General features: G+C 46.9%; 1 protein-coding gene across 1 annotated transcript in view; it reads right to left on the bottom strand.

Moving 5' to 3' along the window:
• Positions 1 to 22214, bottom strand: part of DNAH11 (dynein axonemal heavy chain 11) — a 498772-nt gene that overhangs the window by 233230 nt on the left and 243328 nt on the right. The window contains exons 44-48 of the mRNA XM_075315388.1: positions 17464 to 17595; positions 14258 to 14431; positions 12833 to 13037; positions 10756 to 10921; positions 9673 to 9775 (exon numbers count right to left, since the gene is read on the bottom strand). Coding sequence (XP_075171503.1) covers positions 9673 to 9775; positions 10756 to 10921; positions 12833 to 13037; positions 14258 to 14431; positions 17464 to 17595 — 780 coding nt within the window. The remainder of the gene's footprint in view (positions 1 to 9672; positions 9776 to 10755; positions 10922 to 12832; positions 13038 to 14257; positions 14432 to 17463; positions 17596 to 22214) is intronic.

Raw genomic sequence — 22214 nt, 5'->3', positions numbered from 1 at the left:
CTCATTAGCGCCGCAGCCAATCTGTGAGCTCAATAGCTCTGAGCAGGGCATTCCCATGTAGACAGAATGCCTAGCCAAGAGCCGCTGAGTTCACCAATTTGCTGCCAACATGACATAAGTCTTGCAGCAAAATCCAGACACCAGGCGTAGAGGCGAGACTAGCCAGTGGACTCGGGGAAGGAGAGTACAGAGCGTTTTATTTCTTTATAATAGGTAATAACATGCAGTTGGTGACTAACTTTTAATGAAAGGGAAAAAGTACTTTATAGCACCACTCAAGCATTTTCTCTTTTGTTTTATTTGTTCACCACTCGAGTGGTACGTTAAATCTAAGCTCCCTGTCTTATACTCACCATCTGGCGTTTTCATTGTTTTTCAGCATCTCTGCAGTCCCACGGTGCAATCTTGTTCCAGTAACTACTGACTGGCTGGAAGTCAGAAGATACAGCACGATCTCTCAATGCTAGATTATGAGAGACAGATCGAGGCTCACATAGATTTGTATTGACTTGTGATCTCTGGCGCGCTGTACTAAACATTGGAACAACCGACAGGTCAAAAACAGCCGAAGACTGATAGGAACGATGCTGGAAACAGAAAAAGACGGCGGAGGGTGAGTGTAAGACAGGGGGCAGGGGACTTGCATTTAAAGCAACACACCAGAGGTGAAATAAAAATAAAATACAGGAGTGAAGCCTTAAAATCAGGAGAAAACAGAGTTACAAACCCTGACATTAGATGGAGTTGAAGGATTTACAAGTGTGTCGCCCTGGGCAAGCCAGGGGACACAGGTCACACACCACCACACCCTACATCCCAGGTAGGAACATCTAAGCTAACCAAAAATCCTTGTTGCCTTCCTCCAGAGACTGATGATTCACACCAGGGGGTGGGCCAGGCGGTTGGCTCCGCCCACCGAGGAGTTCACAGCTCTGGAGGCGGGAGAAACCAGGCAGTTGAGTCCAGGGAGGGACATGAGAGAGTAAACAACGAGAGTAGCCCGGGCAGGGCTTGAGAAAACAGCTAAGTGAAAGTGAAGGAAGAAAAGTAGTAAAGGAGGAAAGCAAGAGTGGTGACAGAACAGAAAGAGTGTGCAAAAGCCTGAAGTAGTCCAGCTGTGTGCAGGACAGGTCAGCAAGGTCAGCAACGGTGGTGACTGTCTGGAGGGGGACCGTTTGGAAGTTCCTGGAAGGACCCCGTAGGCTGTGTGCCCGGCGGTCTGGAGCAGTGTTCCGAAGGACAGTCAGCACCAGGGCAGGGGCCTCTCGGACCCCGGCAAGGCTTGGAGTCGCCAGAATTTGCCAAATCCGTCAGTGAAGGGGACGTAGATCCTCTAACAACCAAGTCCCGATTGAAGGCAACAGCCCAGCCAGTGTAAGAGAGACACCGCCACCGCCAAGGCACCAGTTTCTTAGGGCCAGCGCCTGCGGGCAAAGAGTAGAGCTGCCCCGGTCCAGCTTGAAGCCAGGGAGCGGGTTACCGGTGGGGACCCATCGCAACCAACAAGTACACAAAGGTGCTAGGAAAAGGGACATCACCGTCACCTACCGGGAGAGCAAGTGCAGCCGTCCGTGGGACCGTCTTACCAGCCGTTTGGTTTACCGTAAAAACTGTGTCAACGTCTCAGGCTGAGTGAGTACCACAGTGCCGCAAGGCACAGCGCTGCCCCCGCGTCCCTGCGCCCACCAGGCCCTGCACCTCCCAAGCCATCACCGGGCCCCGGGATCACCAACCCCTACCCACGGAGGGGCAACACAACACCTGGCTGCTCCGCATCACCATCCCCGGGATCCCCGTATTGAGCAGCGGTGGTGAAATCACCACAACCGTGGGTGGCGTCACGGACAATAAACAATTCCCACACCCAACAAACCCCTTTCACTCACGGGCGAGGAGTGCCGCTCGAGAAACCCCCGGGATCCGGCCCACCGCTCGAGCCACCACTGAGCAGCAGCCGCCGGACCCGAGCAGAAGGGGTGAGCGTAATGTGCTGACACCCTCCTCCCCGCCCGCGACAACTTGGCGTCACGAACAGGATCTTACCGCTCTGCCATCTGGTAGAGGTGCGCCTTGTTACCGCCGGAGGTATCCGGCAGAAAAATTTCAGAAGCCGCCATCTTTGGCGCGAAAAGTTCCCGCTCGAGCGTCTTCTCGAGTAGTAGAGGCGCGAAGGCCAAAACCCCGCCCTGAGAGAGGAGGGGCCGGAAAGAGCTAAGGGGGACGGAAACAAGATGTCTGCGCCCGACGGAGCCGCTGGAGGAGCGGTGGTCGCAGCCGCAGCGGCACCCGCGGATGGGAATGGGCCTGCCCAGGTCCCGGCTGCACCGGCGGGAGGTGCCGTGGCCCCCGCGCTCGCTCAGGTCATGCCGTTCTCCTTGCCCTATGCGCCCGGAGCTGCCTGGCTACCGCAGTATGATGGGAAACCGGATGCCCTACAGGCCTTCCGGAAAAAGCTTAACCCGTTGCTAGAGCTGTACCCCCTGACTGATAAGCAACGTGCAGCGATAGTGCTAGGCCAGTTAACCGGTGCGGCGGAGCAGGAAGCGGAGACCTGGGCCGAGGGGGACCGGCTCTCTGTAGCCACCATCTTTGAGAAGCTACAGACTGCCTTCGAGACCCGGACTGAAGCTGAGCTGAGGATGCAGTTTTACCAGTGCCGGCAACGAGCTGGGGATAGCATTCGGGACTATGCTCTACGTCTGCAGACCGCCCTCCGCACGCTGAAGCGGGTGAACCCTATTAATGAGGCGGATAGCAACAAGATGTTAGTGGAGCAATTTGCGCAGGGGATGAGGTGCCCTGAGGATCGTAAACAACTCCGGCTGTGGGCCCTGGAACACCCTGATGTGGACTTTGCTGTGTTAAAGGAGCGGGCCATTAAAGCACTACAGCCCCCAGCTGCCGAAGTTATGGAACCCGCCCCGTGGCCCGTCGAGACGGCTCCCGTTGTGGCGGCCTCAGCCAAACCAACCTCTCCAATACCTGCAGCCCCAAGCAGAACAGTGGAAGAACTGGCAGCCCAGGTCCGTCGCATGGACGGAGACCTCGCCAAGATCCTTGCTGCACTACAACCTCTGACCAGATCTCAGCCTCCAGCACAGATACAGCTTGCTGACAGCCCCGAGGATGTTCCCTGGATGCAGCGGAGAAGTGCTAATAACCCGCGGAGCAGACCTCCAATCTGCTACAAGTGCCGTAAGCCTGGTCATTACTTCCGACAGTGCCCGTTAAACGAGCAACCCCTGGGGCCCCGGGCCAATCCTCAGGAGTAGAACATCGTGGCCCCCCGGACTGGCAAGACCGATATATCGGGGCCCGCCCCATCATCCCCGTGGCTGTGGACGGCATACCAGTGATGGCTCTCTTGGACACTGGATCACAGGTAACTACCATACCGTACACGTTGTACCAGCGGCATTGGGCCATAGATGAGCTGGCGCCCCCAGACAATAGTATAACGTTGATTGCCGCTAATGGACTTCCATTGACCCAGGTGGGGTATAAACAAGTAGCTATGACAGTGGGGCAAGCTGAACTGCAACACCAGGGTATGATTGTGATCATGAATGAACCCAGTGATCATAACCCGAAAATAGTGCTGGGAACCAATGTGATGGAGCACTGCATGGCTGATGTGTTAACCCTATTACAACAGCTGGCCGCAACAGCGGCAGGGAGCCGGCAGAGGGCTGTGCAGTGTGAGATCCGAGCCCTGATGTACCGCCAGCATGTAAGCTCAACAGGAGGGGAGATTGGTGGAGTGAGAGTGATGGATGTTGCTCCATTGACTGTGCCCCCTAGGAGTGAGATCATGATCTGGTGTAGGGCAGCAGTAGGGCCTCAGGGGCGTGACTACCCTGCGATGATGGAGCCCATGCCTTCCGAGCACTGGCCCACTGTAATGGCCGCCCGAGGGGTGGTGGATGTGAAGAAAGGGAGGGTGCCTGTGAGAGTGCTGAACTGTGGAGAGGAAGAAGTCAGGCTTCCCCGGTATGCCACCATTGCCAAGCTGCTCACCCTGGACCCTCACACTATCCATGAAGCCAGTCCATCCACACTCCCACCTACCACCAGCACTTCCCCACCCCAGGGGGAGACAAAGGAGTGGCATCAACAGCTACATGTAGGCACTGATGATACCCCTACACATCACAGGGCAGGGGTATACAGGGTGGTGCAGGAGTACGAACAGGTTTTCAGTAAGCACCCCCTAGACTTTGGGCAGATCAAGGGGGTCCAACACCACATCCCCACCGGTGAACATCCCCCTATCAAAGAGAGGTATAGACCTATCCCCCCTGCACATTACCAGTGTGCCAAAGATATGTTGAGGAATATGAAGGAGGCAGGGGTTATTCGGGACAGCTGTAGTCCCTGGGCCGCTCCGTTGGTACTGGTCAAGAAGAAGGATGGTACCATGCGGATGTGTGTGGACTACCGGAAGATCAACCAGATAACCCATAAAGATGCCTATCCATTACCTCGTATTGAAGAGTCTTTGGCTGCACTGAGAACTGCAAACTACTTCTCGACCCTTGACCTCACCAGCGGATACTGGCAAGTGGCCGTGGCCCCAGAGAACCGGGAGAAGACCGCCTTCACCACCCCGATGGGGCTCTGCGAATTCAATAGCATGCCGTTTGGGCTGTGCAATGCCCCCGGAACCTTCCAACGGCTGATGGAGTGCTGTCTGGGACATTTAAACTTTGAGACCGTCCTGTTGTACTTGGATGATGTGATTGTTTATTCCCAGACGTATGAGGCCCATCTGGAGCACCTGGCCGAGGTGTTCGCGTCCCTTGCCAAGTACGGGATGAAATTGAAGCCCTCTAAATGCCACCTGCTGAAACCCAGGGTGCAGTATCTAGGGCATGTGGTGAGTGCGGATGGTGTCGCCCCCGACCCTGAGAAGATTACTGCCATCCAGAGCTGGCCGAGACCAACTACAGTGAGGGAAGTAAGGCAGTTTCTGGGTCTGGTGGGGTACTATCGGCGCTTTATAAAGGGGTACACGAAGATGGCTGCCCCCATGCAAGACCTCCTCGTGGGACAGACCAAAGGTGGTAGACCCATTGGAGCCCCACTGTTGTGGGAGAACAAGCATGAGGAGTCCTTTTGCCAGTTGAAGGCGGCCTTGACCGGAGAAGAGGTCCTGGCGTACCCTGATTATGGGCGCCCGTTCATCCTCCACACGGACGCCAGTAACGTGGGGCTAGGAGCGGTCCTATCCCAGGTCCAGGATGGAAAGGAGAAGGTGATTGCCTACGCTAGCCGAAAACTCCGGCCGACCGAAAGGAACCCTGAGAACTACAGCTCCTTCAAGCTCGAGCTATTGGCGTTGGTGTGGGCTATCATGGAGCGGTTCCGCCACTACTTGGCGGCAGCAACATTCACCGCGTTTACGGACAACAATCCGCTGACTCACCTGAACACGGCCAAGTTGGGCGCGCTGGAGCAGCGGTGGGTAGCCCGGCTAGCCAACTATGATTTCACCATAAAGTACCGAGCCGGTCGTGTCAACATAAATGCTGATGCACTCTCCCGAATGCCCCATTTGTCAGAAGAGGGGTGCGAGGATGACGACCTCGAGGAGATCGAGTTGCCTGCGTTTCACCAGCCGCCTACTGAGAGGGTACAAGTACATCAGCAACGAGTGGATCTGGACCCACGGCCCAGTCAAGAGTGGCAGGAAGCTCAGGACCAAGCGCCGGCCGTTCGCCTTGTCAAGACTCTGGTGGAACAAGGTGCTATGGGAATAGACCCTGCCGCTCCAGCCGAAGCCCAACGCTTGTGGAAAGAACGGAAACGGCTTTACCTACACCAAGGGAGGCTGTACCGTGAGCTGATCAACCCGAAGACCCATGAGAAAATATGCCAGTTGGTCATTCCTCAAGCTGACGTCGCTACTGTCTTGCGGGCATACCATGATGGTGCTGGCCACTTCGGGTGGAAGAAGCTGGAGATGCTGTTGAGGGAGCGGTTCTATTGGAGTGGGATGCGTGAATCGGTGGAAGCCTGGTGCCGAGAGTGCGGTCCTTGTACGCTGAGGAGAAAGGACGAGACTAGCCAGAGGGCACCCTTACATCCAATATTCACCCATCAGCCGTTGGAGTTGGTCGCCCTAGACCATGTTAAGCTCACCCCTAGCCGAAGTGGGTACACCTACGCATTGACCATTGTAGACCACTACTCAAGATTTATGGTGGTAGTCCCCGTTAAGGACCTGACTGGTCGAACTGCTGTTCGAGCGTTCCAGGCTTATTTTTGCCGACCCCATGGGTACCCCGAAAAGGTGCTGACTGACCAAGGACCGGCCTTTGAAGCAGAGGTGTTCCACGAATTCTGCCAGTTGTACGGCTGCAAGAAAATCCGGACCACTCCGTACCACGCCCAAACCAACGGCATGTGTGAGAAAATGAACCACCTGGTCCTGGGGCTTCTCAAGACGCTACCGCTGGAAGAACGGAACCTGTGGCCGGAAAAGTTACCCGACTTGGTCGACATGTACAATAATATCCCCTCTAGCTCGACGAAGTGCACCCCAGCGTATCTGATGAGGGCTCGGCCTGGCCGCCTGCCGGTGGACCTGGAGATGGGGTTGGAGGCCCCGGAAGCACTCCCTTCGACGGCGGAGTGGGAAAGTCGGAGGAGAGCACAATACCGGCAAATCCAGGAGTATGTGGAGAAAAACCTCAGTCGAAGTCGAGAACAGCAGGAGCACCGGTTCAATCAGAAGGCGTCCGCGGGTCCTTTCCAGCCAGGAGATGTAGTGCTGAAACGGAAGAGGAAGGCCCACAAGCTGGATGATCAGTGGGAGCAAGTCCCTTACGTCATACAACCCACAGAATGGGGAGATGGGAAGGCCTACCAGATCAGTCGTGACCAAGGGGGCACCCTGGCCACAGTTTCCCGGGACCATCTAAAAAGGTGCCCCCCAGCGTTGGAGGCAGAGGCTGAAGTACCGGTTCCTCCACCAGCAGAGAAGGCAGCAGAGGTAATCCACACTGTAATGGGTGACTTCCCAGCAAACTGGCCTACACAGAACGGCGCGGTGATTCTTCCAGTGATACTGTTCCCACAACCCGTGGATGAAGAAGTAGTGGAAGCGGTCAACCGTGAGCCAGAACCAGTGCCAGTGCCCAGGGATGAACCTGTACTCAGCTCCCCTACACCTCCGCCTGCTCCACACTATAGCAGGGAGGAGGAACCGATTGTTTCCTCTACCCCACTGTCTAGCACCACTGACATCGGTCCCCGAAGGTCCACCCGTTCCAACCTAGGTAGACCTCCACTTAGGTACAGGGAGACCGTTCTGTGAGTAAAGGGGTCAGGGATGTAAAGAGTGGTTGTTTGTTTAAAAGTTTGAAAGAATGATAAGAAAAAGATGATTACCGAAGTTTAACCTGATTTGCTTTGTGATTGAACTGGCCGGAGCCGGCACCGTTGTCCCCGTGGGGACCGTTTACAAAGTTTTGCATGGGAACTATCCATGGACAAGCCCGTGAACTTGCAGGGCAACCACAAACGTTAAGTGGCTTGTAAATATGTTGTTTGCCGTTACCGTTTCCGCAATGCCGCCTCCGGAGAGGCAGGTTGGAGGGAGGGCCCTGAGCAGAGCAGGCTGGGGCCCAGCCACCAAAGGAACCGGTGGCTACCCTCTGGAGGGAAGGACAGATCCCGCTCGGGTACCGTGTGCTGGACTGTGGGTCAAGGGGTGCTGCCTGGGCTTTAGGGGCAGCATCAGGGCCAGGTTGCTTGGGTGGGAGAGAGCGGAAACCGTAACCGTAAACAGTTATGCAACGTTTAAGAAAAGTGCCTCCCGTTAAGGGAAGAGTTATTAAAAATGTACATATGTTATTATTTTACCATGTTATCTTTTGCAGAAAAATAAAACCGGTGTTGGACGGCAGCCCGCGGACGGTCTGCATTTTGCTAAGGGGGAATGTGTCGCCCTGGGCAAGCCAGGGGACACAGGTCACACACCACCACACCCTACATCCCAGGTAGGAACATCTAAGCTAACCAAAAATCCTTGTTGCCTTCCTCCAGAGACTGATGATTCACACCAGGGGGTGGGCCAGGCGGTTGGCTCCGCCCACCGAGGAGTTCACAGCTCTGGAGGCGGGAGAAACCAGGCAGTTGAGTCCAGGGAGGGACATGAGAGAGTAAACAACGAGAGTAGCCCGGGCAGGGCTTGAGAAAACAGCTAAGTGAAAGTGAAGGAAGAAAAGTAGTAAAGGAGGAAAGCAAGAGTGGTGACAGAACAGAAAGAGTGTGCAAAAGCCTGAAGTAGTCCAGCTGTGTGCAGGACAGGTCAGCAAGGTCAGCAACGGCGGTGACTGTCTGGAGGGGGACCGTTTGGAAGTTCCTGGAAGGACCCCGTAGGCTGTGTGCCCGGCGGTCTGGAGCAGTGTTCCGAAGGACAGTCAGCACCAGGGCAGGGGCCTCTCGGACCCCGGCAAGGCTTGGAGTCGCCAGAATTTGCCAAATCCGTCAGTGAAGGGGACGTAGATCCCCCAACAACCAAGTCCCGATTGAAGGCAACAGCCCAGCCAGTGTAAGAGAGACACCGCCACCGCCAAGGCACCAGTTTCTTAGGGCCAGCGCCTGCGGGCAAAGAGTAGAGCTCCCCCGGTCCAGCTTGAAGCCGGGGAGCGGGTTACCGGTGGGGACCCATCGCAACCAACAAGTACACAAAGGTGCTAGGAAAAGGGACATCACCGTCACCTACCGGGAGAGCAAGTGCAGCCGTCCGTGGGACCGTCTTACCAGCCGTTTGGTTTACCGTAAAAACTGTGTCAACGTCTCAGGCTGAGTGAGTACCACAGTGCCGCAAGGCACAGCGCTGCCCCCGCGTCCCTGCGCCCACCAGGCCCTGCTCCTACCAACCCATCACCGGGCCCGGGGATCACCAACCCCTACCCACGGATGGGCAACACAACACCTGGCTGCTCCACATCACCATCCCCGGGATCCCCGTATTGAGCAGCGGTGGTGAAATCACCACAACCGTGGGTGGCGTCACGGACAATAAACAATTCCCACACCCAACAAACCCCTTTCACTCACGGGCGAGGAGTGCCGCTCGAGAAACCCCCGGGATCCGGCCCACCGCTCGAGCCACCACTGAGCAGCAGCCGCCGGACCCGAGCAGAAGGGGTGAGCGTAGTGTGCTGACACCCTCCTCCCCGCCCGCGACACAAGCAGCTAATTTCAATAGCTTAGTTTGTACAATAAACCACAGAGGCTGCAGAAATTCAATTTTTTAAATTAAACCAAATGGCAAAACTAATTTTTATCCAAAAATGCATGCATTTAAAGTAAATAAAAATAAAAAGGCCTTTGAAGGTGTCCATTTCGTTTAAAGCGTAAATGCACTTTTATAAACGTTTTGTCATGTCATACACTAACATGAAGAAGCTCATACGCTCAGCTGTGCAGTGCAGTCACACAAAAGACTTTGGCTTTAGTAGAAAGTCTATGAGCTATTCATCAGTCCAGGAGGAGAGCAGCTAATGGACTTATGCTCAAACGCTGTAGCGATTGATGGGGATTTCTCCATGAACAATAACCACTTACATGTCTCTATGACAGAAAAGTTTTTTTGATGCATTTGCACTTTAAAACAGATGATGTGTAATGCCAAACCTGATCACACATGTCAAGTACTACCTGCAATCGCTGGTTAATAGTAAAGCTTCCTGCAGTTGGATTCATACATGCGACATATTGACAATTGTGAACTTCTTTTAGGGTCATTTTTTGCCTCTCATACCTGCAGTAACAGATAGGAAAGATGCTATAATACTGAATATTACATATCTGTTTACTTATATTAAGTATACATTTTGAATCAATGCATTATTACGAGAATTACTACTACTACTACTACACAAAAGGCAGCGCACTGGCCAATCAGAGGCAAACGGCTCCTGCCTTTGACGTCAGCGTGCTGAGTGCGAAAGGTCCGGCATCGGTCGCCTTGGTTACCCGATCACGTCTTGAACGGGTGAACTGCAACTTCCAGGAGACCAGCGAGGGAACGGAAGGTAAGGTGAGCATAATCTGTGTTTGTTCGTGTGTGTTTGTGCGTGCTTGTGCGTGTTTGTGCGTGTTTGTGCGTGTTTGTACGTGTGTGAAATGGCATAATAGGGCACCAGGATGGGACATTTAACAAGTTGTGGAACGAATTGTCTGCATTGCAATGATTTCCTATGGGAAATTTTGCTTTGCTGAACGAGTAACTTGGTTAACAAGCACACTCCCAGAACGGATTGTTCTTGTTAACCAAGGTTCCACTGTACTAACCTGTATTAGATGTGCACTGATTTTGAGATACAGCGGGTGAAATAAGTATTGAACACGTCACCAGTTTGCTAAGTAAGTCTACACTGAACAAAAATATAAAAGCAACACATGTTTTTCCTCCCATTTTTTGTAAGCTGAACTGAAATATATTTACACAGAAAATCAGTGATGTGTTCAATACTTATTTCAACGGCTGTATCTGTCTGGAGGCATTCAACAGAAACCATCATTGTTCACTTCAAAGAGATAATAAACAGTTGAGGTCACAATGTACGTGGCTCATTAAAAGATTAAATAGGTGTGATTATTTGGAAGTAAAAGAAAAGGGAAATTAGACATCTGTGGATAAAGAAATCAGTATGGAAATTGTATAACCATTTTCATATAACTTTTTTATCCTGAAATTGTAATATATTCCTCGATTATAGAAACAAATTAATATTTTACCAGTGGCCGTAATCAAGGTGCTGTCTAATCAGAGCATGAGGTTGGACAGTTCCATACTTGTCAACCTCAGGCATGTTCAAATCATCAATGAAATACACCAACTTTTTGTTTCCAATAGGGCCATAGTTACGCCCTGCTTTCTTCTCCAAAGACTTCTCAAGGATTCCTGTAAAATAGAGAGATTACCCATAAATAATGCTACTCTACATACCAATATTAGGATCTTGGAGGAAAGGTCTCCATGCACAATAACTGGACATTGATCGTAATGATCAACTTAAAATTATACTTGATCCACATGTTCAGAAATAATATAAAAAAAGAACAGCGTGATAAATTTTTGATAATGAAAACTGGTCATTGTTATACTCTTTGATAACCTATGCTGAAATTAATGCAGGGCTGAAACATGGCAGAAACCAACAAGGCCCCAGTGCATCTCATTGACTTATAATGGACTTGTTGGGTTTCCGTCATGGAGCCTGATAGTTTACTAGAAAAAAATAGTACAACAGTAAGATGGAATCTGTGATGAAGGGTTAGAAAAAAGCCTTAATGGGGTGGCCCATAAAGAAGGATTTTCTCAAATACCTTGTGTACTCAATTGTGCTTCTGAGAGACGCTATTATGGTCAGCTCATCCCCATCACGTGAACTCCCGGGCTCCGTGACCTCTGAGATCCGGTGATGTCACATCAACTTCCAATTGAGCCAAAATCACTCAGGTCAGCCCCAGTCTCCCTGAGTGACTGGGCTGTGGGTGGTGTTTCACCGCTTGTCACAGCCCAGCATTTCTCCTGCTTCTGGTGCTCTACAGTGAAGGACAGTGCACGCAAAATGCTGTGCTGTGATGAGTGGTGAAACTTCGCCCACAGCCAAGTCACTCAGGGAGACTGGGGTCGGGCTCGATGATGTCAGGTCAACTGGAAGTTGATGTGACCTCATCGGATCTCAGAGGTCACAGAGTTTGGGGGTCACGTGATGGGGATCAGCAGACTGCAATAGCACCGCTCAGAGACATAATTGACTACACAAAGTATTTGAGAAAAACCTTCTTTATGAGCTTTACATCGATATGGCCACTATGCTGTGTAGTGGACCACCTCTTCAAGTACAGGTGTGACTACAGAATACAGGGGATTTAAGAGCAAAACTGGACTACAAAGTTCCTTGGACTGAAACTTCATACCTGGGAGACAAGGATGTCATGTTAAGAAAATATACCCACAATACTTTTAGAAATGTAAGAAATTGGTACTGAATAAAACATCATGGTCAACAAACTTGAGCCATAACTTGGGGTCTTATAAATCTACTGCATACTGTTCAGAAATTCAACTCAACTATAAAAGCACCTAACCCCCCTCAATTGTGACCATGCATGGGATTGGGAGCTGTGTATAAGAAAAATGGATATCAAAACCCTTTAAAGGGAACCAATCACCAGGATTTTCGTATATAACCTAAAGCCACTGCTGTACTGGCACTATCAGCCTGATTCTCTACATACCTTTAGTGGTCAGCTCAGTTTAGGTTTTGAAATCCAAGAAAGTAAAGCTTATAAAATTAGCTGCTTGTTGAGTGGCAGCAGCTGAGGAACAGATATCTGGGGGGAAGGTATGCATACTTATGCTAATTCTAACAGAGGGAGAGGATAAGTATGATACAATCGACCTAGCAGGACCTGTGGTGAGGTCATACCCATGTGACCAGAAGGGGTGGGGTCTCAGCCAACAAAGCTGATACCAGCTGGACACATGGGTATGACGTCACCACATGTCTTGCAAGTAAAAGTAAATTGATTGTATAATACTTATGCTAATTCTAACAAGGGAAGGTGATAACTATAAATTCCCCCCAGATATTATCTGATCCTCAGCTGCTGTCACTCAATAAGCTACTGATTTTATAAACTTTACTTTCTTGCATATCAAAACCTAAACATCCGAGTTGACCACTACAGGTATGTAGAGAATCAGCCTGATAGTGCCAGTATAGCACTGGCTTTAGGTTATATACGAAAATCCTAGTGATTGGTTCCCTTTAAAGATATATAGAGATAAATACGTGAACCTTACTTTGCAGAGCAGCAGATGTAGTATAATAGTTGAATGGAACTTTAGATATCAAGTACTGATCAGACAAGCAGGCCAGTCTGTCATTCAGAAACACTGTCTTGCCCACTCCTGCGCTGCCAACCAGCATCACTGGCTTGGACTTTTTTAAAAGTAGGTCTGTGAAGTATCCAAGGCACGTGGTTTCAGAAGTATGGACGAAAACTGCCTACAATAAATCAAACAAAAAACAATGAAACTATGGCTTTGATTTATGTAATAAAAAGAATAGCTTAATAATTGCTGTCATACAAGAAAATACACCCTGAAAATTGTGGAAAACTCAAAGGTTATGATTTAAGAGCATGTGCACACAGGGTGTTTAAGATGGCAGTGAACCGGCTAGGATTTCAGGGTGAGGGTGCTTCAGGAAAAGCCTTCACTGGCAGTATTGCCGTCATTTTTGCAGCAGTTTATATTTTTTCTGTAGTTTAAACTTTAGAGCGGCTTCTAAGCAAAAGCCACCTAAAGGATGACTAAGCTATTTCTTTTAACCTATTTATGGTTTCTGAACCCTAAAGTGGTTAAAACTAGTGAACAAAGACTGAATATGTGCACAGCAATCTTATTTTTACACTACTGTACAGTATGTAATTTTTTTGCGGCGGGGTTGCAGCTCTTTATCAGGCAGATTCCAGCCTGAAAAAGATGTTGTGTGCACATACCCTAAGTGTTTTCCAGGATAAACTTTTAATTTCCAAAAACCTGAAACAATTTTTGTATTTCTGGAAATCTTTTTTTCATTATTACCTCCATGTCAATAAACAATGGTTTTTAGATCTAATTGTTTTCATCCATTAATGACAAATCATAACTAAAGATGAGCAAACCCATGGAAGTTTCAGTTTGGTGGGTGCAGCCGAACTTTAGATAAAGTTAGGTTTGGGACCCGGACTTTACCTAAACCCCAATGGTAGACACTAACAGTTCTGGTCTCCGTTCACAAACAGCCAGCCATAAACCGATCACTTCCAGGGGAGAGTACACACTACATCCCAACACGCTATTGCTACCCCTAGTGCAAACCGATCAAACACTCCAAGTGGTTGGCACTGGGCTGAGCACCAAGTGCACCCAAGCACAGAGATGCTCGCGCGAGTGGTTTGCATATGTAAAGCACCCGATCTCCAAACCCAAATTCTGTTTTTTTCTTTGCAAAGTCTGTTTGTACAAACTCTGAACCTCAGGTTCGCTCATCTATACTCATAACCTTACAGGAATGCAGACTTTACCAAAGATGCAATAAAAGTAATCCAACAGAAACAATAGGAAACAATCCTGTTCCCGGTATTTGCCATCATTATACCTACTTACAAGCATTTTTTTTAGTATCACTAATGGCAAAGAAATGAAAACAAAATAGGTTTTTAAATATACCATTCAATATACCTGTAGAGGAGTTTCAGGATCCATCTCAAATTTGGGAACTTTTTCACTCCAAAGCATAAACTTTCTGGCTTTGCTATCCAAATAATAATCAAAAACAGTTCCTTGGCCTGGAAATTTCACTGCCTTCATCTCTTTGATCCACCACTGACTAAATTCTGCTCTGTAGTCAATCAGCTGAAACAAAAAAGACACAATAAGTAAAATTTTACAAGAAATGCAAACGTATTATTTCCACTTTCCAAACATTACACACGGCCAGTATAACTACAACACATCGTCTTCTCAAAATGTTAGAGAGGAAACAAACAGTCCATACTAACTCTACTCCTTACACTCATTTTACTTTGTGATTGCCCCTCTTATGTTTTAGGTCTTTCAAAGTACTAAATCAATTCTAAGCAAAATTCCTTTACTATTTTAAGATGTTTGCGGTTGTAAAAATGTAATTACTTGCAAGCTATACTTTGTCTATTAACTTAAAGAATATAACGGTGTACCAAAACATTTCCCCAATTTTCAGAAAGAGAGAAGGATTTTAATACTCACTTAAAAGGGGTATTTCCCACTCCAAAATTAATTGTAAAATTAATTTTAATAAATAGATCTTTGAATAATAATGAGTTCCATAATTTGATGTGTTTAAAAAAAAAAAAAAAAATATATATATATATATATATATATATATATATATATATACGTACTTTGCATGTTCCTGTGCTGAGCTTTTATATGTGCCCCTGTTATGTACTGTGTAATGGTCATGTCTGATCATACAGGGCCATGGTCTGATCATACCACATCTCCTGGTTGGCGGGGGGAGTAAAAAAGTGTATACAGATATTACAGCAAGGGATTGCAGCTGATTATTTTTGTGAGGTAAAACATTCCCCTGCCTGTGTTTAAAAATGTTGCATCTCAAAGAAAGAACTATTTATGATCACATGCTATAATATCTGTATACTTTTTTTTTTAACTTCCTCCCCGACCAAGGTGGTATGGTCAAATCATGTGCCTATACGGTCAGACACAGCCATTACACAGTACATTGCGGCGACACATATATAAGATTGTCTCAGCACAGCAACATTTTATATAACACATCCAATTGTGGAAATTAGTATTATTCCAAGATCTATTGATTAAAATTAATTTTGTTAGTGGGAAAACCCCTTTAAGTAATCCAATACAGGAAGACAGTATCTTGCAAAGGATTGGAGATAATGTAACAATCTCAGGAGGTTCAACCACTATGGTCCCGAGAAAAGGAGCACATGCATGGCCTCACCTCTATTTATTGTCTTATCTGACTGCCAGAGAAAACAGAGTACAGTGCTCGGCTATTTCCAGCAATCTGATAGATCATTGTTCCCCAACTCCAGTCCTCAAAAGCATGTTTACAAAATGTCCTTAGCAATGTACAGGTGTTGGAATCATCACCTCTGCAGGTGATTTAATTACTGTATTTTTCGGATTATAAGACGCACTTTTCTTCCCAAAAATTTGGGAGGAAAATGAGGGGTGCATCTTAAAATCCGAATATAGCTTACCAGGAGGTGAAGAATTGGTGGGGGGCTGTCTGTGCGGGCAGCCAGGTGCCTGTTGGTGCGTGCGGGCGGCTGCATCTCTGTGCAGGCAGCCGGCTGCCTCTCTGTGCCAGCGGCCTCTCTGTGCGGGTAGTCGGGCGGCCTGCTGGCTGCCACTCTGTGCGGGCAGATGGCTTGCTGTGCTGGCAGTGGTGGCTGTGCAGTGGGTGTCCCGGATGGTCTGTCTGCGGTCCGGGCTTCAAATGATGGTGCCCGAAGTCAGCGCATGTGCAGCTGAAGTTCTTGGATTCTTGGATAAGAGCTCCTTCTGCACATGCGCCACTCCGGGCGCCATTTCTTTAAAGCCCGGACCGCCGACAGAGCATCTGGGACAGTCGCTACACCGGCCTGCTCCACCACACAACCACCGCAGCTTCTGCTGCCAGCACAGACCCGCCACCGCCACCAGCACAGCCTCTGCCTCCTGTGACCCTGATCCACCACCGCTGCCGCCCTCTCCGGTAAGACAACACCGGAGTAAAAGACGGACCCCATTTTTTTTTTACCTTTTTTATCTCTAAATGTGGGTGCGTCTTATAATCCGTTGCGTCTTATAAAACGAAAAATACGGTATCACATAATAATACTAGGGAAATCCTGAAAACATGAACAGTTGGTGGGACTTGAGGACTGGAGTTGGGAAACACTGCGATAGACAATGAAAGAAAATGAGGTCAAGCATGCACCCCTCTGCTCCATTCATGACAAGCCCGATTCCTGTGGTTAAAGAGTTGAGGTCTGGGGATCACTGATGGCCCCAGTGGTTGGATCCCCAGCAATCAGCAAGTTGCCATCTTTCTTCTGAATGAGAAATAACTTGCAATTTTTGGAAAATCTCTATAAATGAGTGCAATGCTGTTGTACATATTATCCAATATATCTTTAATGCTGAGGCTACAGACAGATATTTGTAGTAAAATAAATCACCTGCTGTCCAAAGTAATACAATAAGGATAGAGATTGATTACATTGAAATTGACTGTTTAAAGATGAATTATGAAGGTATGGATTGATAATAGGCTCTTGGTACCCAAATAAAATATGTGTCCTTTATAAAGTAACAATGAATGATCTATTTGAAAACCGCACAGATTTGTATGGATGCTACTTGGGACTTTACCCTCAATTGCGCGGACTTCTGTGAAGCCTAATAGAACATCAAAAACCCCTTCACTTGAAATTTTCTTCTCTCAATCCAGTTCACGGATCAAAGGGTCTGCAGCTGTTGACTAATTTTAATACTTTCAACATTTTAGAGAGCAGACACTGATGATTTTTACAACAGCACTGCCGTACACACACAGTTCCCACGTTTCAGCTATGATACCCTGAAAAATCTTAAGATGAACAAAGATGGGAATATCAAAAAAGGAAATACACAAAAGGACTAAGTAATTATGTGAGCGTCGGAGAAAGGAAAGATAATAGAAGAAAATTACAGGGTGACAGGCTGGAATAAAAAATCTTTTAGAGTATTATGTCATGTGCATGAATATTTCACCCTCACAACCTTTTTAATATGCTAAGCCTTCCAATGTGCTATTAAGTATATGACAAAGCAATTTTCTATCACTTAAAATGCATACAAATAAATAAATCATCAGTCGACGTGTCACAACAAACCTGGTCTTTGTGTAGAGCCCCTCCAAAAGCCCAGATACAGGCAAAGACAAAGTATAACTCGTATAGATCTCTGGATGAGTCAGGGGGGACGTTCTCTGGGGTCAGCAGGCAGTCCAGAAGAGAACACAGAGTCTGAAGCAAATGGTTAATAATACAGTAAATATATAGAAAACAACACTAAAATGTATTATAAAATAAATAGACAACATTTTGGTCAAAGGAGAAAACATCTAAAAAAATATATATTTCTATTTATTTATCTATAGAGCCATTTTTACATTTTGCTTGCAAGCACCTTAGCCAAAAATAAATAACAAAGAGCAATATATAGACTGTCAATGCTAGCTGCACGTGTATGGTTTTAAGTCGGTCAGTCTTTGCCGATGACACCAAACTATGTAGGATATTAAAAACTGACCTGGATAGTACAATATTGCAAAAAGATCTGGATAAGATGTCAGAATGGGCAGATACTTGGCAAATGAGATTTAATGTTGATAAATGTAAAGTAATGCACCTAGGACGGAGTAATCCTATAGCTGCGTATACATTAAATGGAAGTAAACTCAGGACTACAGAACAGGAGAAGGACTTGGGTATTCTCATTACAAATAAGCTGAGCAGCAGCACTCAATGTCAAGCAGCAGCTGCTAAAGCAAACAAGATTTTAGGGTGTATAAAAAGAGAGATTAGATCTCGTGATCCCAACGTATTGTTACCCCTCTATAAATCACTTGTAAGGCCACATCTGGAATACGGGATCCAGTTTTGGGCTCCACATTTTAAAAAGGACATTCAGAAGTTAGAGTCAGTTCAAAGGCGGGCAACTAGACTATTACAAGGAATGGAGGCCTCCCATATGATGACAGGTTGAAAAAGTTAGATATGTTTAGCTTAGAAAAAAGACGTCTCAGAGGAGATCTCATTTATATGTATAAATACATGTGTGGTCAATATAAAGGACTGGCACATGACTTATTTCTTCCAAAGACAGTACTAAGGACCAGGGGGCACTCACTGCGAGTGGAAGAAAAGCGATTCCGACACCTAAATAGGAAAGGGTTCTTTACAGTTAGAGCGGTCAGACTGTGGAATACACTACCACAAGAGGTAGTAATGGCAGATACTATAACAGCTTTTAAAAAAGGGCTGGATGATTTCCTCAGTACACAAAACATTGTTGGTTATAAATGACTTAGTGACTAAATGTAGAACTGGTGGAGGAAGGTTGAACTAGATGGACCTAGGTCTTTTTTCAACCTAAGTAACTATGTAACTATGTAAAGTGAATCTGTCAGCGGGATTTCACACCCAAAACAAAACTATTTACAGTATATGCACATGTCGCTCTTTCAATGACAAGTTCAGCAATAACTTTACATGGCCAGTCCCTTCCTCTGTTACTGAGATGATATGCAAATGGCTATGGTAGATCTGAAGCCTCTGTCACTCCAGCTCTATTTGAGACTCCGCACCACCTTCCCCTACTTGGCTGATAGCCTCTACGCTGTGTGACTACAGGCAAAGCAGCCAGCAGTGAAGCAGGAGGAGGCACCCTGGGCAGCGAATAGAGATGGATTGACAGAGGCTTCAGATCTGCACCCTAAATGCACATATAAAGAGTTTAAGGTTTGAATTCCTTCTGAAAAATTAAACTTCATTGATAATGGTTGTATAATGTAAAATAAACGACACAGAACGATTTATTATGGTTTGTGTAAAACTAACTTTATTTAAGCTAAAAAAGCATCATTATATGGTGTCACAAGTATTTAAAATAATGTGATTGCAATAAGGGCCCCCTGGTCGTAGGACCTACAGTCCAGCTATGGATTTGGCATTGAGCTAAACCAGGAGCAGAGTCTAAAGGTACCGTCACACATAACGAGATCGCTAGCGAGATCGCAGCTGAGTCACGGTTTCTGTGAAGCAATAGCGATCCCGTTAGCGATCTTGTTATGTGTGACACCTACCAGCGATCAGGCCCCTGCTGTGAGGTCGCCGGTCGTTGCAGAATGGTACAGGCCATTTTCTTCAAAGGCAATGTCCTGCTGGGCAGGACCCATCGCTGTGTTTGACACTGTGTGACAGAGTCCCAGTGACTGCTGAGATCGTTATACAGGTCGCTACTGCGACCTGTATTGTTCCTGCATCGCTGGTAAGATCTCCCAGCGACTTACCTGCGATCCCTATCAGGTCGCATCGTTTTCGGGATCGCTGGTAAGTCATTGTGTGTGACTGGGCCTTAAGCGATTGTGAGTTCTTTACCCTTAACAACCGCAACAGAGTATGAACCTTTCCTCTAGTTGCTCCTCCCTCTGTAGTTTCCATTAGCATGGTGGGCAAGTGGATAAGAGTAGATATCAGGACATTTACCAATGTGACAGAGACTAATCTTAGACAGTGCTTGGTGGTAAATGGTAAGTGGCATCAATATCAGGACTATACGAAATAAAACATCTTAGTTTATAGTTCAGATCCAGATTGATAAGGAGCACACAGGCATTGACTGAGTAACAGTGGCAGATGGTGCTATTTTCACTTAAAGGGAAGGTGTTGTCCAAAAAAAAAAATTTCAATAACTGAAAAAATGTAAAGTATTAATGTTTTAATGTTTTGTTTAGATATTATTTGTTTTTAATTGAGCAAAATATAAAAAAAATTAAAAAGTTTGATATTTTCCACTCTTAGGGAGAGCAGCTGCTGAAATCCTACTGTAGAAATAGCCTGGATTACAGCTGCAGTAAAAGTAAGGCAGAATGTGCTCTCCTATGTGTGATGTTACCTCCTCCTCCCAATCTGGGCATTTCCAAGGGATAACAGAGAATGAAATTTAGGATCACAGTGCGGAGCCATTTTGCTGGTGACCAGAAATGTCTAAAGTGTAACCAAGGACAGCAGGAGTATCACACAGGATAGGATTAGATACACGGCTCAGCAGACAGTATCACAAAGGATAGGATTAGATACATAGCTCAGAAGGCAGTATCACACAGGAGAGGATTAGACACACGGCACGGGGAGGAGCGGGGGGAGTCATTGGAGACGGTAGCAGTGGTGACGGGGGAGGGGCGCCGGTACTCACGCACTGCTCTGCATGCACACGCACACAAACAAACACAGCTCTGCTGCATTCATGTTGGCAGCAGCAGCGGGGGGAGCGGGGCTCAATAGAGCGGGGGAGTGTCTTTGGAGACGGTAACAGCAGGGGGAGGGGAGGCGCCCCGTACTCACACATCCCGGCGGTTGACAGGAGTAAAGTGGAGCAAACAGCATACGCTGTGAGCTCCACAATGATGGCACGGATCTCCTCCCTCCGCTGTGATCTGGACAGCCCAGGGGGCGCGTCCAGGTCACAGCAGACGCCTTCTCTAATGTTACTAAATAGGGTCGGAGCCTGACTATCAGAGTCTATGCCCAGGGGGCTGCCATAAAGGAGGTGAGAAACTGTTGTTACAAACACCAAATGCAAGATGGCAGCCCCCAGTGCCTTCAGTAAAATTAGAATTGAATATAAACTAAATAAGCAGTGATTTTAATTTTGTTTTAAAAAATACTTGATTTAATAATCACCATTATTAATAAAAAAAAAACCAAACAAACGCGACACCCTTGCTTTAAAGAGGCTGAAAGGTGACATGTGCGTAAACCTCAGCAAAGTTGCATGGTCCAGTAAGACAGAGCCAGCCAGGAATAGGGTCAGAGCCAGCCAGGAATGGGACATTGAACAGTGACAAATATATAATTTAGTTTTGGAATGAACCGTATAGAGTTGTATTTGTAAATTGCATCCACAATATACAGGTAAGGTTTAGATAAATCTACTAGAAAGACTAAATAAAGATGGCAATGTGAGGGTAATTACATAAAAAAATTTGAGTAACTAAAGCATTATTACTTTTTGGGTACCATTTTAATTGGAAGCAAATAGGTAAGAGTCTGGGTCTGCTGTTCAGACATCAGAAACGCCCACACACACACATACACACACACATACAAGCACAACATCACGAGGGAGGACGCATAGTGAGAACAAGTTTGGTTCTCGGCCATAAACACTGGAGCATTGCGCAACCTCGGGTATCAGTTGAAGCTGCTCAGTGTTCCGATACTTCCAGTTCAGTTCAATTTTTAATATACAATATGTTGAAAGCAGAAGCTAAACTTGTAGAGACAATAGCTACACTAGAATTCTGGTAGCTAGTGAAATTTGGGGGGCAATTGCTGTCATTTTGTCATATGTAAATTGTGTCATGTAATGCAACATAAAACAGTACTCAGGCTGTATTCACACATCTGCTTTTCTCATCCATTCGTTGTCCATTTCTAAATCATCATCTCTATGATAATCTTCTTTTAACTGTTTTATGTTGCATTACTAGTTAAAAGAAAAAGGTTTTGGTACCGTTTTAGCCAGTTGAAAAATGATTGATTGCTCTCAGTGAGAGAAAGAAAATTAAAATTTTGTAGTTGTGATACCTTTTAATGGCTAACTAAAATAAAATATGATGTTATAAAGCAAGCTTTCAAGACATCTCGGGTCTCTTCCTCAGGCATGGTATGACAAAATATCTGAAGAAACACAAATATATACACAAAACAGGGCAGAGCGATGCATAGTAAAAGGACATTTAAATAAACAAACACTGAGCTTTCCAAGCTCAGTGTTTGTTTATTTAAATGTCCTTTTACTATGCATCGCTCTGCCCTGTTTTGTGTATATATTTGTGTTTCTTCAGATATTTTGTCAT

The sequence above is a fragment of the Anomaloglossus baeobatrachus genome, chromosome 6 (assembly GCF_048569485.1).
Source record: "Anomaloglossus baeobatrachus isolate aAnoBae1 chromosome 6, aAnoBae1.hap1, whole genome shotgun sequence".
Classification (NCBI taxonomy): Eukaryota; Metazoa; Chordata; class Amphibia; order Anura; family Aromobatidae; genus Anomaloglossus; species Anomaloglossus baeobatrachus.
This window is presented reverse-complemented; position numbering and strand designations above follow the sequence as displayed.